This window comes from Lissotriton vulgaris, chromosome 5 (genome assembly GCF_964263255.1).
Source record: "Lissotriton vulgaris chromosome 5, aLisVul1.2, whole genome shotgun sequence".
Taxonomy (NCBI): Eukaryota; Metazoa; Chordata; class Amphibia; order Caudata; family Salamandridae; genus Lissotriton; species Lissotriton vulgaris.
Window position 1 is genome coordinate 1,773,948,083 of NC_141693.1, and position 19,592 is coordinate 1,773,967,674.

A 19,592-nucleotide genomic window follows, 5' to 3' on the forward strand; every position below is an offset into this window, starting at 1 on the left:
TGTTTAGGGTTTCCCTTAAGTGCCCGTTAGTCAGAGATCGTGACAACTGCTTACATCATATTCACTTCTAAAACTTAATGATGGCTCGGTGTGGTTATCTTACACATTTGGCTGCCTGGTGAGGAAAAAAAGTAATCCCAATACAAACCGAGGCTTTGAAAGATGCTTGCCAATCATGTAGGACAGCCAAAATGTAAAAGGTACGGCACACATTATGAAAGGTGAATAGGTAAAGAACAGCATGTGCGAAAGGCCAGAACAACAAAAGTTTCCAGGGGCCTGAAATTCTTGCCCAAAATGATGATAGCTCACGAGCAGAAAACATGATTTTTAACAAGCAACACGTATAAAAATGACTGCAGTCTCACTGGAAATTCAAAAAACGCAAATGAATTTATTTACTGGACACTTTTAATATTGACAGTTTAAAATTGTACACAAGTTCCTTTATCAGAACCATCCAACAACAATGAATACCAAAATAAAATAAACAATTTAAGGCTGGACACCACCAATCAATACTTTGGGAACTGGACGAAAATTCATAGATTCGGTCCTCAATTATGGAAATAAGAGCCCCTATTCTATTCAAATTATAACTACCGTCATCTTGTAGAAATCCCGATGTAAATGGAACTAGTGTACTCCATACAATGGGAAGCCCGCAGAGGTAGGTCACCACACATGGGGCAAGAAAACGTCAGCCACTGGAAAGTTTGTTATGCTGACAGTTTATCCAGGTGGAGGTTTGCATCCTAGGTAGCAATTCGTTCACATTGCTCTGGAAGAGAACACCCACTCACTTATCAATGAAGACACCTTTATCACTTTTATGGTTTAGGCTCGTACAAAAGAGCAGCTTGTGATGTTCAGATTATGCTAGACGTTATTCACCCGTTCCACAACCCTTAACAGCCACAATCAAAAAAATGTAGGAAGCAGTATAAAGGTATTACATACATTATCATTTGAGTGATAAAATACCCTGTTCAATGTCAAACGGTTTTCTTCCTTTCTGGTTGCTTAGGACGGATGGCGCAGGAGTCCGTTACCCAAGAGACAGGATGCAGGGGAAGATAAAGTGCAGCCATGTATTCAACTGTGGTGCTGCAGCTAGCAGAAGCCAACATGCATGCAATCAAGTCTAACCAGCATCGGTAAATTGGGATTGTAATGCCAAGTTTATGGTACAAATATTGTTTTTGTGGGGGGTGAGAATGAAAGCTTGTCTGGCCACACCAGTCTTTATGGTGTCATTTGTCTCTAGCAAGGAGTGAAAAGACACCAAAGTAGATCAGATTGCCAATGCAATACAATTAAAGCCAGTCAGTGTTGGAACAGTTAACATTCTGAAATCAAACAAACTCATCCCAACACGAGTTTACAGCATATAGAGAAGCAGATGGATCAATATTTCTCAACCTTTAACAGACAGGAGGAGCACGACAAGGAAGGTTGTTAGAGGTCTTATTAAAAAAAAGGGTAACATTTGTGCAGCTCAGCCACTCACCAATCACATTTCATGTGCAATCGACCATGGATAGCAAAAATTAACGACTCGGACAGCAGCAATATTGGACGCCCCAATCCTGTGATATGTACCACTTTCTCTAGACCTCTCTGTATACAACCAGTTTGCCTACAAGGCCACTGATGCCAAAGGCTCACATTACAACAAATATTATACTCATGATATCTGAAATCTATGTGCCCAACACATCCTTCACAACAATGTGACCACAAGTATTCCCAAAGGATCTCTTTCAATTTGTGAATTATAGGAAGTCTCATCAGTCAATACCAAACGACGTAGCAGGGGCATGTGAACTCATTTTGGTCCATACCTCTGAATCAGTCCAAAGGATAAGCAATGTATGGCCAATCTAGAATGGCAAACGAGATTCTACCACAGCTTGCAATGAGAACGGATCTAGTCACAAACACTGTACAAAGCAGCCACAGAGCAAGCAAGAGTCACTTATAAAGGACCTGCCATCCTTGTGCCCAACACCAGGCCCAATACCCAGGTTGCGATGTGCATCAGTGAACATCCAAACAGATGGCGAGCGACCTTTACTTTCATTTGAGACAAAGTTGTCTGAAAGAAGCCTCCATTTATTTTCTTTACCAGAGCTGGAAATATAAGTGAAAAAGAACTGCCAACTCCACCCAAACACTAACAACAGCGTTAATAAATTTTACATTTAAGTGCCTCGGCTTTTAAAATAAAACCATGATATTTGGGCTGGGGGTGGGGAGGGGTGGGGAGGGGGGTGGGGAATAAAATTCCTGAGAACCAAATAAAATTAAACACAACATGAACTAAATGGAAGCTTTTTTGTTTTTTTTAAATTGTAACTTAAAAACAGTGTGCTTAATATTTCCAGCCAGATTTGCTTCTTGATAGTCAATGTCGTGCAAGGAACCAAGGCAATGATGGTCTTCAGTCGAACAGACAGTCCTTTAAGGTTGATCCACTTCAATAGAGGGCGTCTGCATTGCTGCTGCGGGGCCTCTTGATCTTTTCGATGTTCTTAAGGATCATGTCATGTAACGTCACCTGGGATAAAGGATATTAACACATGACAATCAAAGAAAACCACAACTCAAAGACTCAGGATCTGGTACCTTAAAAACTGTAGTACATCAACAGACGGATGTTTAATTTTAAGAATACATGTTCAGAAGCTATCCATCATTAATCGAATATTAAACTTCATAAACCATTATTTCAATATGCCGTCTAGGTATAACCAATGCCGATAGTACTCTAGGGCAAATGCACAGCAGTGCCGACGATGCAGTAAGACCTGCACACAGCAATGTAGCTTCATCTTTGCCGAAAGTCTGTTGGAGATGTTCAGCATCCAACTGACGGAAGCCTGCCGAACACTGCCAAGGAGGGTGCTTCAGTGTACCGTTGTGTTCATTTTAGGTATCAGATCTAGGTTCCTAATAGAAGTCTGTATCGTTTCACAATAGGTTAAGCTATTGTTCATTTACGAGCCTTTCCTAAAGAAATTAATCTGTTACTCCCCACTAATTATCAGGTGCAAATTATCTGTTTAGCTCAAGCTAACATCTGGTCAAGCCCAATTTGAGGGGAATTGCATAACGCTCGAAACCCGAAGCAAAATAACCCGAGGAGCCTGGAATCCAAACTCACTTAACATGAAAAATCGAAAGAATGCAACTTTCACTCAACATCTGTTGCTTCTTGCCCGGTTACCGAAACCAGTGGGCTCTTTGACAGCTCTACATGGGAAACGTGCCTACAAGAGTCCACCAGAAGACAGATCACGAAGTGACTAAGAGTGCTACATACCAAGTTTTTGCAAAGTGCATATTCAGTCTTTGAGAAATCTTGGCACCTAACAAAGGTTCTTACCTCTAACAATAGACAGACCGGTAGCTTCAATAAATGCATCTTCAGCTGCTGGAAATCTTTTCAAATTGGAGAGAAAAAACAACTCTCCAAAAATGCAAAATAATGAAATGCCTACCAGCAAGCACCATCTGCATCACATTATTGTACTTTTAACCCTGTAGCGGCTTAAGCTTTTCCAGCCCCAGGCCGGAGCTTGTTTTAGATCAAAGCCTACCAGACAGCACAGCTGCCTGGCTGCTTAACACTTCATGGGGACATTCTGAGACCTTACAATACATCCCGACATTGGCTATATGGTTTGTAATTCACATTTCCTTGCTTTCGATTTGCTGGCTTTATTTGTTTTCGATTGTCCAGCATGCCTTTGTACCATCTGTGGAGCACAGCCCATTTATGGTAGTCTTTCACAATTGCTAGTTTTCTGTAAACAGGACTTTACATTTATGTTCTTATCTTGTCATATTTGCTGTGCATTTAAAGACAGAAGGTCAAACGTCAGGCCAGAGGGAGCTTGGTGTTTGAAGTCGGAGAAATAAATGTAAAGTGAGGATTTATCTGAATCTAAAGGTGTGAAAGGAAAGGCTTTTTTGTAACGCAAAATTTAAATGTCTGTAAATGAACTGTGCAAATTTTTCAGAATATATTCGAATAAGGAAAGCACTTATTTTGCAAGTGTGCTCGAAACCAATATTTCCAAACGATCAAATCAACACACTAGGGGATGCCATTTCCACACTGTGAGCTGTATAGTTTCATCAGCAGAAAAAAAGTCACTGTCATTTCAACTGAAAATATGTGATCTAATGGCAGTGCACTACCACACTATACTCCATGACATTCCGACCTTCCACAACACACCACTAACTTAACCATGTTGGTATAGAACATGGCTATAACACGTTGGCAAAGACAATAGCCCATGCAAAGGTGAGCTACTTACTGCCTTTGCCAATGTTTTTGGCTAATTAGTGTTTAATCGATTATACCCGTTCTCCCTGAAGGAGGTATGAAGGTCAGATTTTTCCCCCTATATTTGGTATTCTAAAAGTACCCATAGTCAGAGAAGTTCCCTGCACATAAATTGCCAAATATAGCAAAAGGTTTTTCTTTTTATGGTATAACAGTGCTGTGAAAGAAAGCATATTTTGTTTTCTAAAAATGGCATCAACAAAAGATTTAATGTGCTATGATCACCATGTACCCAGTTCCCTGGAACAAGCAGAACCACTGACTGACCTGCATCATGATTTTGCACTGTGTACCGAATATGCTTCAATTCACATGGTAAAACCTACTGAATGAAAAATGGGTCTGAAGGAAACTTCAGCATTTTTGCATTGCGCCCAAGATGCTGAATTTAGGAACAGTGGGTATTGCTACAACTAAATGTTGGGGTTACCTACACTATCTTCTGATTCAAAAGGTATTTTGCACACTATTATATCAGTAAACCAAAAAGGAAGAAATTGTCAATTGATAATGAATGTTCAATGATTCTACCAAAACAGGTGGTACCCCACTAACACTGGATCTATAGTCCGCAACAGACCAGGCTCCAGAACACAATGTGGATACATCAAAATTTCGACGTGCAAATTGGACCATTTTGCAATATGGGAAGCTGCAGTATTGAGACAGTACCTCTCCCTGTGTGACTGCTGAGCTCTAAGTGCAAACATTTACAAAAACTAGACATACAAGTGGGTCCAAACTGGTCTAACTTACATGGATCCCACTATGAATCTGCCGAGGTCTACAAGCTTTCTACCACCGAGCATCCCCACACTTTTCCTATTAAAAATGTTACACCACCTGTGTGGGTGGGCATATTACCGGAGTCCAAAACAGATCAAATCTGGGACCATGCTAAAACCACAAAGATAGTACTGTTACTTCCTATGGCTGTAATTTATTTTAGGACATGGGCGATAGAAACTTCAGTGCATGGTTTCTGGGACTATCAGCGAAGTGAGGAAAAACTAAGTGGCAGGAAATGTGTGAATGCTGTAGATTCCAGAACTTTCCTTCACAGAAATTTGAAAACACCCCAGCAATACCAACCCCGGAGGTGGGTCTGCAAACTAAGCTCACACCAGAAAGTCCTGGAGAACTGAACAGCGAAAGAAGCAGTCTCTCCAGACTTGGCTGTCCAGGCAGTAATGTTTGGTCAATGTGTGCAATGAAGCCCACGTGTCTGCCTAGCAGATGTCATGAAGAGGGACACCACTTCCCAAACCTGTAGTGGTACTGCAGTCGCCCTGGTGGAATGGGTGCGCAGCCCCACTGGAAGTTTCATCTTTGCCAAGGAATAGCAGATTTTGATGCAAAGAGCGACCCATCGAGGGAGAGTCCGCTTTTGCACGGCCCTGCCTTTCTTGATGCCCATGTAGCCAACAAAGAGCTGCCCATCCACCCGAAATTGTATTGTGCAATCCAGGTAGGATGAAGGCGCACGTTTTTGATCCAGAAGGTGGAGCCTCTCCTCCGCTTTAGAAGGATGCAGGGGCAGGAAGAAGAAGGGCAAAGTTACAGTCTGTCCTACGTGGAAGGAAGTAAACACTTTGGGAAGGAAAGAGGCCTAGTGCGAAGGACAACCTTATCTGGATGAACAGATAGGAGAGGAGGTTTGGAAGAAAGAGCTTGAAGCTCACTCACCCTGCAAGCAGAGGTTATGGCAACCAAAAAAGCAGTTTTGAGTGTCAAAAGTCTGAGGGGACAGTTATGTGTACTCATTTCGAGCCGCTACATAAGTTAGGTCAGAACCAGAGTAAAGTCCCACTGGGGCATCAAAAAAGGGATAGGAGGAAAAAGAGGAATAATGCCCTTAAGAAAGTGATGTACACCAGGGGACTTTAACAGAAGGCTGATCGGGAAGCAAAAGGAAGGCCAAAAACAGCCAAAAGATGGCCCTTAAGGGTGTTCAGAGCAGAGCCCCGCAGGACCAAAGAAAGAAGGAAGAGGAGGAGGACCTCTAAAAGAGGAGCAGAAAGGGGATCCACAGCCTTTGCTGTGCACCATGCCACAAATGTATTCCATCTGCAGGAGTATACCGTTTCAGTGGAGGGACGCCTGGCTGCCAAGATGACATTACAGACTTTGGGAGGAAGGTCAAAAGCGGTCAACGGTCGCCACTCACTCTTCACACAAGGAGGTGGAGGCTGGACAGGTTTGGGTGGAGGACCGTCCCCTGCTGCTGCAACAGAAGATCCTCCCGAAGAGGCAGTCTGATCTGAGGATCGATGGCCATATGTAAGAGCTAGGCATACCATTCTCTTTATGCCCAATCCGGAGCCACAAGAATGACTTGGGCCCGGTCGCGCTTGATCTTCAGCACTCTGGGCAGAAGTGGTACAGAAGTATAGAAGACCACAACTCCACTCGCGACAAAATGAGCTGCCCAGCGAGTGTCACCTTGGAAATTCCAACGTGCAGAACTGCTGACATTCTGCGTTCTCTTTGGTGGGGAACAGATCTAACCAAGGCTTTCTCCACTGCAGAAAGAGTGAAGATGCCATTTGTGATGAATCATGCACCTGGTGCTGAGTTCATCCGCCCTGGCATTCAGTGAACCTGCCAGGTGTTGAACCATCAGGGAGGGATATGCCCAGATGTTCCAGTCAGTTCTAGAGACGGAGAGCCTCTGGACATAGAGTCCATGACCCCACCCGGTTTGTTGCAGTACCACATGGCAGTGGTGTTGTCCGTGAACACCTGCACTACCCTTCCCTGGACAGATGGGAGGAATGCCTTTAGTGCAAAACAGATCGCCTGAAGCTCCAGAAGGTTGATATGGAGCCGAGACTCCGCTGGAGACAGAGGCCTCTGATCTCAACCTCTCCCAAGTGGCCTCCTCACCCTAGAAGTGATTCATCCGTCACCACAACTCCGGTTGGGGAAGGGAAAGGGATATGCTGTTGCCCCAATCCTGGTTCATTAGCCACCACTGCAATAGTCGTGAAGGGTCCTCCGAGATCTGAACGCTATCGGACAGATTCTCCCGATGTTGTGCCCACTGGCACTTTAGGTCCCATTGCCGAGCCTGCATACGCCACCTGGCATGATCTACCAGCAGGATGCAGGAGCCATAAGGCCCAGCAGCCTCAGGGTTATTCTGGCTGAAACCCGGGATAGAGGATGAACAATCGGTATCATCCAGCGCCAGGAAACTCACGGTGACAGTGAGCTCTAAAAGAACCTCCTAACATAACATAACCTCCTAACATAGCCCGAATATCCCAGACTCGCTGCTTGGGAGGACAAGCCCGAAACTGCGTTGTGTCCAGAACCGCTTCGATGAAGAGGAGCTGTAGTCTGGAGGTGGGAGAAGACTCCCTGGGGAGAGCCCGCCTTCATCAGCGGGGCGAGAGTGTTGGCGCAGCCCTCGATCCAGGGTCTGAGGATCGAGGACTCAGCGTCTGAGGTCCTGCAAGGCTGATTGACATGCCAGGGTTTTGTTGTAGTCAGAGTCTGGACAGGACGGTGGGCTGGGTCCAAAGCAGTTGGTGTCCTTTTCATCCTGGGTCAGCACGGCCCTTCAGTCCTTTCTTCCTCTTATCAAAGGAGGTAAGGTTTATGGTCACACCTGAATACTAAATTTAGGGGGTTTTACACGGCTGTTCAGGTGAGACCAATGGGTCCCTTCCTTGGGGCGACTACACCCCATAATATGCCACCCTTGACCCTACCAGGTAGGTCGCTCTCCCTCTGCACAGCACCGCCTGTGTCTCCCCGCCCCAGCTACCACTGACGCTGCGGAGGACGTTCGAGGCCCTCCACCACCCGCAGGCTACCACCTGCGCCTCATCCCTGGTGGCCAGTGGTAGGCCGTAGGTAGGTTCATCCTCTGCTTTGCTTTTATTGTTTTGCCTGTATTTTCATTGTTGTGTGTGACTGCTGCTGTCTGTCTCCCCCGCTGCCTGTACGTGGTCTGTGCCCCTTTTTCTCCCCTCTGTTCGCCTAGCTGTCCCCGTGCTCTCTGCCAGTTCTGCCTTCTGTTCTCAGCTGTCCCTGTATTTCTGTATTCTGCCTCTGCCACTCGTTTTTCCGGTATTTGTGCCCTTTTTGACTTCTGTTCCACTCGGTTTTTGTGCCCTTCTGCCCTCTGTGCCACTCGTTTTTCCCTAGTTTTGTGCCCTTCTGCCCTCTGGGCCACTCATGTTTCCCTCGTTTCTGTGCCCCTTTTTCCTTCTGTTACCTTCGTTGTCCCTCACCGCTGAGTCACCTGCGGCACTGCCCCCTGACTGCCCACTGCCCATTAGCAGTCCCCACATATTGCCTCCCAGCTGCTTCTACCTCCCATATCCCCATATATGCCAGCAGCGCACCGGGCGCGCAAAAGGCGTGCCTAAGGTAAGCCTGTCCCGTGCCAAGCGCCAGAAACCCTGGCCCCCCCACCCGCCACTACGACGCCAGCACTCTGTATGCTCTCCACTCCAGACGGAGCCACACCTGCTTCAAGGCTGCCCGGAAAGGCATACATGGCCCCTTCACCTGTCGGAACTGCAGCTACACCAGCCTCAGAGCCGGCGAACTACCCGCCATGAGACCCCCAACCACCTCCGATGCATACTACTGAACACCCGCTCCGCACGCAAGCCTGCCATCGAGCTCTGGGACCTTAGACAACCTCCCTGGACGTCGCCTTCCTAACAGAGACCTGGTTTAACGACTCCTCCGCACCAGACATCGCCATAGCCATCCCAGACGGCTACAAGATCACCCGCAGAGATCACCCCAACGGAGTCGGAGAAGGAATCGCCATCGTCCACAAGAACAGCATCAGTGTCTCGACTAGCACCGCCGAACACATGCATTTCCACACAGACCCTAACTCCACCCTCCGAGGCACCCTCATCTACCGACCCCCCCAGACCCTGCCGTCAGTTCAGACTCCATCGCCGACTTGATCAGCACGCACGCCCTGACCTCCACCGACTACTTCCTCCTCAGAGACATGAACTTTCACCTTGAGAACAACAACGACAACAACAACAACTCCACAACCCTGATCAAAAACCTCGCTAACCTCGGACTGAAGCAACTCGTCACAACGCCCACCCACTCTGCAAGCCTCACGCTCGACCCAGTCTTCTCAAGCCTGTACGTCTTAGTCAGCCACACCACCGAACTCCACTGGACCGACCACCGCTGCATCTACTTTGCCTTCCAGAAACCCACCACACCACTGTACCCAAAAGATCCCCCGCCGCTGCTGGAGCAAAATGAGCTAAGACACACTACACGCAAACCTCGCTCTCACTGAACCCTCCAACACAGACGATGCTGCCCACGGACTCAGATGCTGGATTGAGGACTGCGCCAACACCCTCGCCCCGCTGAAGAAACAACCCCACAGACACCAGCAAGAGGGCCATCTGGTTCACCCCACAGCTACTAGCCTCCAAGCAAGCCTGCTGGAAACGAGAGAAGAAATGGCACAGTGAACAAACTGTGGACAGCCACGCAGTTCACAAGAACGCCATCTGCAACCACCACCACCACCACCACCACCACCTCATCACGGCAGTCAAGAGGACCTCCTTCAAAGACCGCCTCGACAACAACGCACACAATAGCAAGGAGCTCTTCAACATCGTGAAGGAACTCTCCAACCCCAGCTCCAACACCAAACGACATCCCGCCGTCGCAAGCCCTTTACGACTCCCTCGCCACCTTCTTCCACCACAAGATAGCAGACAGCCAGCAACACAATAGACCCTCCGCACACCATCAACCACGACCCCCTGTTAGCCTGGGCCAGCATGAGCATCGATGACACCATCAAGACCATGCGCACAATCCACTCCGGCTCTGAAAGACCCATTCCCGCACCACATCTTCAACAGAGCAAGCAGCTCCATCACACCCCACGTCCGCAACGTCATCAATCTCTCCCTCGAGACTGCGAATTTCCCAGAGATCTGGAAACACGCAGAGATCAACACCCTACTCAAAAAACCTAAGGCAGACCCAGGAGACCTCAAGAACTTCAGGCCCATCTCTCTGCTCGCCATCCCGGCCAAGGTCATCGAGAAAACCGTCAGAGAGCGAACCCGATACCTCGAAGAAAACAGAATCCTGGACCCTTTTCAGTCAGGGTTCCGCAGCAACCACAGCACCGAGACTGCCCTCATCGCCGCCACAGACATCAGGACCCTGCTGGACAACAGCGAGACCGCAGCACTCATCCTCCTAGATCTCTCTGCCACCTTCGACGCCCTCTGCCACCGCACACTACGCGCACGCCTCCACGCCACAGGGATCAGAGACAAGGCTCTGGATTGGACCACCTCCTTAGTCTCCAGCAGAACCCAGAGCTTCTGCCTCCCCCCCCATTTTGTTCCTAAGCCTCCGAGATCATCTGTGGAGTACCCCAGGGATCCTCCCTCAGCCAGACGCTGTTTAACATTTACATGGCCCTGCTCGCACACGTAGGTTGACAGCACGACCTCAACATAATCCCCTACACGAACGACACTCAGCGGATCCTCTCCCTCACCAAGGACCCCATCACCACCAAAGCCAACCACCACGAAGGAATGAAGGCAGTTGCCGACTGGATGAAGACCAGCCGTCTGATGCTGTACTCTGAGAAGCCTGGGACGATTCCTGGTGGCCGACGTCACATGGAGCAGCCCCGACTCCCACCTACCATGCACGGAACCTGGGAATTATCCTCGACTCAATGCCCTCAATGACCAAGCAAGTCAACGTCGTCTCCTCCTGCTTCAACACCCTCGGCAAGATCTACAGATGGATCCCGACTGATACAAGAAAGACAGTTACCCAGGCCCTCGTCAACAGCAGACTACTACGGAAACGCCCTCTACGCAGCAGCCCCGACTAAGCTCAAACGACTACAACGCATCCAAAACGCCTCGGCACGACTGATCCTTGACAAACCACACCACGGCCACATCACCCCCCCCACCTGAGAAACCTGCACTGGCGCCCCGTCAACAAGAGGATATCCTTCAAGCTCCTCACCCAACGCACACTAAGCACTCCACAAGACCGGCCCAGCCTACCTCAACAGACGGTTCTCCTTCTATATCCCCAACCATCAGCTACGCTCCGCCGACCTCTCACTCGCCACCGCCCTGCGCATCCAAAGAACAACCACCGGTGGGAGATCCTTCTTCCACCTCGCCGCCAAGACATGGAACACCCTCCCACTGAGCCTACGACAGACCCAAGACCTGCTGACCTTCAGGATGATACTCAGACCTGGCTGTTCGATCAGTAGCGAACCACCCCCACCCCCAGCGCCTTGAGGCCCTCACCGGTATGTAGTGCGCTTTACAAATGATTGATTGACCCTCCAGTGGGAGGGGGCATGAGCCTCTTCCTAATTGGCTGGATCCCCTCATCTTCAAGATGGAGGAGCTTCACCTATTCTCCCCCACCTGAGGGGTCGGGTTTGCAAAGGTGGCCACACCTCTCCTCCCAACTCTGTTTTCCTGCCGATTCTCCAGCCCAAAGTGGGGGTCAGAACTGATGGGAGCCAGTTGCTGGGGGTAGCAAAAGGCAGGCCTGCCTACAAAGGCGGCAGACCTTTGCTCTCTGGGTACACAAACAAAGCCCATCCTGGAAAGAGGTGTCATGCCTATTCCAGGATGGGCTGGGTCTTAGATTGGAAAGCTTCAGAGGCATTCTACCCAGGTGGCCAGAAACCTGTCTGGTGGTAGCAAACGGCAGGCAGCCATTCAGGAACCACACAAGGGTTTGTCATTTTTTAGGGGGCTTCTCAAAGATGCCCTTTGGGTGAATGTTACCATAAATCCCACATTGGCATCAGTGTGGGTTTAATGTGCTGAGAAATTTGCTACCAAACTTCCCAGGTTTTAGTAAAGCTGTTATGAAGATGTGGTGTTCATAATGACCAACTCCCAGTCCATATACTCTTTCATTGCTTTACTACACACAGTGTCTAAGAATGAATTGGGACAGTGTAGCTCATACCACTATACCCTCACCTAAGGGCTAGTGCTCCCGGCCAGAAGGGTGACTTACCAAGGCCCCAGGCAGTGTTAAATTTGATTTGTAAAGCGCGCGTACGCCCGTAGGCTTCATGGCGCTGTAGGAAGTTTTCCAGAAACACAACACAACAACAGAAGGACAGCCTGAAACATCTAAGGATATGCCTCTCTAAAGAGCCAGGTCTTAAAGGCTTGTCTGAAGGCCAAAATATCCTCGTGTGACCTTAAAGAAGCTGGCAGGGAATTCCAGAGGGAGGCAGCAAGGAAGTGAAAGGAGCTGCCGCCCTGACGTTGTTTCTTAACAGCCGGCACCGTGAGCAGGCTTTTGTGACTGGAACGAAGGTTGCGAGAGGGGACAGATCTGGCAAGCAAGTTGATGATAAATTTGGGGCCCTTTCCTTGTAGTGCCCTGAAGATAATGCAGCCGGTTTTAAAGGCCGCCCTCTGGGCTATCGGCAGCCAATGCAGATCTGCCAGGCCTGGCCTGATGGACTGCCATTTAGGAAGCCCACAGATCAGCCTGGCCGCCTGGTTTTGAACTAGCTGCAGCCTCTTGAGCTGCCCGGCTGGAAGACCCAAATATAAACTATTTGAGTAGTCCAGCCTAGACAGCACAAGGGCGATGGTCACCTGTATCAGGGCAGAGTGGGTTAGGAGATGGGCAATCTTTCTAATCTTGCGCAGCTGAAAAAAGCAGGCGGAGACAACTGTCCCTACCTGACTTTTCAAAGAGAGGTCTTCATTAAAGGTGACTCCAAGGCTCTTGACCGTGCGGGATTTGGAAGGGGGATTCCCCATCTCCGGAGGCCAAAATTGCGGTCCCCAACTGAGTTCACTCTTCCCAGGCAAGATCAGTTCAGTCTTGCCTGGGTTGAGTTTTAGGTGGTTAAGGCCCATCCACCTCTGGATGTGAGCCATGACCTCCCTAAACTCAGTAACAGCGTCAGGCGAGCCTAGGGGGAAAATCAATTGCAGATCATCTGCATAGTTAAAGATCCACACTGTGAATTTCCTCAAGGAGTACAAGAGGGGACGCAGGTATATATTAAATAGAAGGGGGGACAGGGAAGAGCCCTGAGGGACACCGCAGTCATTCTTAATTCTAGGGGCTGTGAAGGTGCCCAGTCTCACTGCTTGAGTCCGGTCAGACAAAAATGATTCCACCCAGCTCAGGGCAGCACCTCTGAGGCCTGCCTGCTCGACACGGCCGACCAAAATGGTGTGGTCGACCGTGTCGAATGCAGCAGACAGGTCAAGGAGTACCAGTGCCTGGTGGACGTTCCTGTCTGCATTACACCGAAGTGTGTTCTGGACTGCCAGGGTTACCGTCTCGGTCGAATGGCCTGGACGGAACCCAGCTTGATTGGGCTCCAGAAACCCAGTGGTTTCCACAAAGTTGGAAAGACAGTTGGAGACGTGAGCCTCCAATATCTTAGATAAGAACGGCAACAGGGAAATGGGACGGTAATTTGATGAGTCCCGTGGGTCCAGACCCGGTTTTTTTATCAGAGGGATTAACAGGGCGTGTTTGAAACCAGTAGGTACCCTGCCCTGGGCCAATGATTTATGCAGTGGGTTGCATTCATGGTGCACAGGGAGTGCGCCATGCAGACTCTTCACTTTTCTCTGCACCAAAACACACAGCCTGTAATGGCAGTTTGTGGGTGTTAAAGTACAGGGCCTTTAAGGGTGCACAATAGATGCTGCAGCCCTTCTCAGGTCACAGTGCCTTTGGTACCTTTTACAAGGGGGGGTTACCTATGGCCAGAGATGTGCCAATTGAGGGTACAAAGATGCAGCTTTGGGAAAGAAAACAGGCCCTGGGTACCTGATTGATACAAACAATGGCCCGATTGTAAAAAGCCACATGAGGCATGGGAGAACTGAATATATCAAAAGATTTCCTACCACTATATGGAAAAGAAAAACAATGTTGTAGATTAAATCCACAGTTACGAGTTTAGGGCAGAAGACAAAATAACAAAAACAGAAGATTAAGACACATAATTGCATTTCTGAAAGTTTAGTTACATATAAGTGTCTCAAACAACATTCTTATATTACAATATATCGAAAACTCTTGGCTCCAAAAATGGATTAAATGATAAAGAGGAGTACTCAGAGAAGGTGCTTGTGTGGCTGAGGAGCAGAAAGAGGAAAATAATAAGGGTGAGGGGTTCCTTTACAACTTTCACAAACCATATAATTGTACATGAAAGACTGTCCGGTATACAATTTCTAATAACCTATTGCATCTAGAAGTAGTCAAGTTGTTAAGTTACTATTAAGTTACTATTGCCACTCTGCACAGATATCCAATCGATCCAGGCTTAATGAAAGAGCGTTGATGTTTTGACCTGACACCTGGGGAGGGAAAGGGGCTACTGATTGCCTCAAAAGCGGGTCTGCATCAGGACTAGGAAGGTGAAGCAGCGACCTGGATGCCAAAGTCATCCAGCTAAGAAAATAGACCTGGATAATTTCATGAAGCAGAAGGGCCCAAATGCTAAACTCTGATGGGTGAACAATCACCACTTTAATATGTTGTCATAACAGTGACCATAACTGAGAAAACAAGCCTTGAAATTCAGTTAAGCTGCATGGTCCAGCCGGGTTTCCAATCAACTGGCCTTGGCTAGGAAAATATCTATAATTGGAGTTTGGGGCACATCAAATCAAAGTGCATCATGGGTCAGGTTGGGGGGGAAAAAAAAAGGGGGGTAACCATACAAAAATACATTTTCCTACAACAGGTCATTATGGGACAGAGCATTTAAAACTGCAGGAGACCTTAATACTGCTGACAGTTCCCTCTTCATTTGAATCATTCTGCCTAGATCACAACCTCCCATGCTCACAATGATGGTGATCTAACCAATTAAGACGCTGCATTCACAATACACATGGTGATGACCTTGTATCATTGTCGGACTCACCCATTCAGAAATACTTGTGGAAACTCTAGGGGGTATGATCAGCAACATGTGGCAAATACTCACCGACACTTAACTCTTCCACTGTCAGTCAGGAAATTAAAGTATTTCAGCAGACTGTGTTCGAATTAGAATACACAGAAGATGACTGGTTAAAAGCTATGAAATACCATGACTGAACCCTCAGAGAAGCCACATTAGATATTTACGTACTTTAAGATATTTCATAACCTGTACTGGTTCCTTACAAAAAAATATATATATATATATATTAGACCCAAACGACCTATGCTGGCGCTGTACAAGTCAAAAACGCGATCCAATACACATTTTATGGTAATATCCACACCTGAACACATACCGAAAACACATGTTGCACTTCACATGACACTAGTTTGTTACTTTGAAGAATTAGTCAAATTTACAATACTACACAACAAGTCTGATATAGAGGATACCTCATCTCATTGGAGGCAATGGATGGCAATCGCCATTATGGTGCCAAAATGTGTATTCTTAGACACTGATGTGAAGCTCACACGCCTTCCCATTAGGAATCGGTCATTGACCTTCGGTTGGCAACATATGAAAGATGCATCTACAAGCTCCCTTACACTTTTTTTTTAAGAATTGGAAGCTTTTTGTCCATTTTACTGATACTATAACAAAACATGATTAGGATTTAGAATTCTTTGATTATTACTATTGAAAAGTATACAGACCCATAGAAAATCTAAACAAAGACCCAACTAATAGCTGTAGCATTCAAATAGGTTTATAAGTTGAAAACGTATTTGAAAGGGTTCAGCTATTACACCATTCAGAGAGCCGACTTACTTACCTTTGTTCTACTTGTTCGTTTATTTTAGACTAGACTTGTAAAATCTAAATATTGCATAAATGTAAACCGATGCATAATGTATGTGTAGTTCGATTTACTAGTTACTGTATAATTTTCTTAAATTAATTAATACAAACTTACATATTATGAAACTTGATACTACGTTACTCATGAAGATACATTTTATTAAGTCATTTTGTTTTTTAAGTTTGAAAAGTTAAGAAATTTATAAAAATGAAAAAGGCACACAAGATCTTAAATTAAATGGTTTGAAACATTGGGAAGCAAGTGGAAGGGCGAATAACAACTGTAAACAGTACTGAAACGAAAAACAATTGTTGAAAGTAGAACTTTTATAACGTTATGAAACAATGTTCTGGGATTAGTGGGAAACACTGGGGATTGGAAGAAACACATACTCTTAATGACTTATAGAAATAGCCCACAAAAAGATTGTGACGGATAGAAAGCCAATCAGAGTTGGTAAACAGGATAGGTTTCACAGGATGGACAAAGACTAGATAGAATGGCATTTCTTGCTTTGACCAGAGAAGTATAGCTATCATCAGGCATTGGGGAAAGAGCAGAACTTGCACCTGTGTTTGTTGTGCCAGCGCTATGATGCACATTATTTATGTGTGGAGTGCGCCCAGGTGAAGAACCTAGCCGGTCTGGGCCAGTCCGAGCCCAGAGCTAGCTGGGCTACCCCTCTTGGCTTTGGAAGTCTAGATAAAACTACTGGTTGATTACACGAGCAAAATAAAATAAACAAGCTTCTCTACGTACTGGTGATGACTGCCCTTCCTCAGCATCAATTGCAAATTTTTGTCTAGCACCATGGAGATAATAGACAATGATACTGCAACAGTAGAACGAATACTGAAGGCTGGCCACACACTTGTCAGGGACTCCTACATCTACTTTCCGATCTTAAGCTTCGAATTTGGAACACAGACTGTAGCTGAAATCAAAAATGCCCCTATTTCAGCCTGCCTGTATACTGAATCTCTGGTAATTCAATCAGCCATGCTAAAACTACTAAACAATGATTTTATTGGCGCTCTCCTGATAAGGAGAAAGCAAAATGGCTATAACGCAGTGATCCCGAAATGTAAACATTTTTTTTTTACTACTAGTGCCATGGACCATAAATGAGAATCCCAGCAGAATATGTTAAGCAAATCAATGCTGAATACATTAGGTAGTAGCATAATGATACTTGAGGGCTATAGAAAGATATGTATGTTTGGAAAAACAAATCTACAACTCCGTAATATTTGCCATTAACAAAGTTTACTGTCTAATATTTAGAAATCTTCACATTATAAAAAGGTACTACAATTGATCAACTGAGGGATCCAAAGGGTTTGCAGTAATACGATGCTCCAAATGTAGTGAATTTATCCCTCCAGAAGAAAGTGGTACCTCGAGCTTCACTGCAAAGCGATAGTATTGCATGGAAAAATTAACTCATAAGATCTCTACTCCTGTACATTGTGAACCCTCAATAGGCTCTCCAACTTCCACCAAAAGACAACTTTGAAATCATAATTCAAGATATCCCCATAATACTTTTCTTCAAAAAAGGATCAACTAAAGAATACGATTACCCATTTGTTTACTGGGCATTTTGGTGATCTGTACCATTTACATCATTATGGATAGAAGGGTCCACAGATGATATAAGCAGAGTGTTGCAGAATGCATCGTAATTATTTGAGAAACCATGATTGTAGGTGATCTCTTTTGTAGGTTTATTGTTCTCCATCCAGAGAAGAGCATGATAAAAGCCCTCCGTGAAGGTTTTTTACAAGCCAAAACATTTGATTTGTTTAGATACCTGTGTACAAATATAGGCTCAACTGAACCCAACCATTTTTCAATTTAGATAGGTTATGTTATTAATACTTACAACACGCACAGCTACTCGAAGAGTGTCCTAGCGCGAGCCAAGTAGGAGCGAAAGTAAGCGGATCATTAGATGAAAAGCAGAGTTTTCAGTCTTTTCCTGAAGAGATTAGAGTCCTAAATACTGCGAAGGTCCGGAGCAAGAGAATTCCAGGCAAAAGCTGCCTTGTATGCCAGAGAACTTCGACCAATTCTCTTGAGGTGAAAGCGTGCAATGACAGCAAGAAGCTGCGCCGCTGAGCGCAGCCGTCTCGCAGGGATGTAGAACCGGAAACATTTCCTTAGGTAGACTGGACCAAGCCCGTACAGCACTGAATGAGCCAAACCAAGGGCTTTAAATGTTACTCTTTCAGCCAAAGGAAGATAGCGCAGGTGTTGCCTTACAGTAAATTTAACAGGAATCTTAAGAAGAGTCCTTGCAGCAGCATTCTGGACAACCGGCAGCCTCTTCAAAGGATAATCAGGCAGGCCAATGTACGGGGCATTCTGGTAGTCGGAGACAGCCTTTGGGCCTAACTAGGCCTTGACTCCAGCTCATGGAAAGGACGCCATTTAAAGTGTCAATGTGGGTCGAAGTTTCCCCACACCCACCTTCATGAGGTGTGTAACCTCTGCCTCTCTCCGGAGCACGAGGCTAAAGACTGTTCTGCCTGTGCCTCTTTCGGCTCAAAAAAGACGATCTGGGACCGAAGAGCCAGGAGAACAATGGCTCTATCTTCAGCTCAGATTCCAGACATCTTTGATGAGGGTGTCGACGTCCCAGAACAACATTGCGTCGAGAGCAACTCCGGGGCAGAAGATTCCGATGTCGAAGTTGTTACTCCAGCTCAACGGGTCGTACGTAAGACAATCGACCCCAACCCTTCCGACACACCCAAAAAAGGCTCCGTTCACACCCTCGCCCTCTGGCTCAGGTGCACACACACTGCTTCTACTGCCCCACCTTCGGGCCCGGCTAAGAAGCTATCGAAGCCTTCAGGCGACTGGCTCGAGTCTACCTCCCCACGGTGCCGATGCACACCCATCAGCACCAAAAAAGACATCAGCTTCCACGTCAACATCTAAACAATCGACACCGAAGCCTGCCTCGGAACGAAACCCAGGTCAGAACCAAGCAAACACGCTTCAGATTCGAAAAAACTACCAGCTCCGAAAAGACCATCAGATCCAAAAACCATCCCGGAACCCAAAAAATCCTCGGAGCCGAAAAAAGCTTTGGAGCCAAAAAAAGACTCCTGCTTCCCCAGTAAAGGACATTGTCAAGAAACCAAAACAAGCCGCTTTGGTGCCGACACCTTCCTTCGCACCAAAAGATCGACCTCCTGCAGAGGATTTACCTTATCCAACCCTGCTCAAAAGACTCTAGCTAAAGATCCAATCACCGGACAGTTAATTTTGGCTTCAAAAAAGCAACCACTGGACACAGCCATTCTGCATTCAAAGAAGGACATGGCTACCTCTCCCTTAAGACTGCCTTCCCCTTTTCTTTCACCTGTACCATCACCAAATCCTCCCATACCACAGCATTCCCCAGCATCCTTTAT

General features: G+C 46.7%; 1 protein-coding gene across 2 annotated transcripts in view; it reads right to left on the bottom strand.

The window, feature by feature from the left end:
- Nucleotides 1-378: 378 nt before the first annotated feature.
- The window catches only part of PSME3 (proteasome activator subunit 3), a 288,151-nt gene continuing 268,937 nt past the window's right edge, over nucleotides 379-19,592 (bottom strand). For both annotated transcript variants that reach the window (XM_086924080.1, XM_086924079.1), the window contains one exon: nucleotides 379-2,560. In XM_086924080.1, the coding sequence (XP_086780206.1) occupies nucleotides 2,480-2,560 (81 nt within the window). In that variant the 3' untranslated portion in view covers nucleotides 379-2,479. The remainder of the gene's footprint in view (nucleotides 2,561-19,592) is intronic.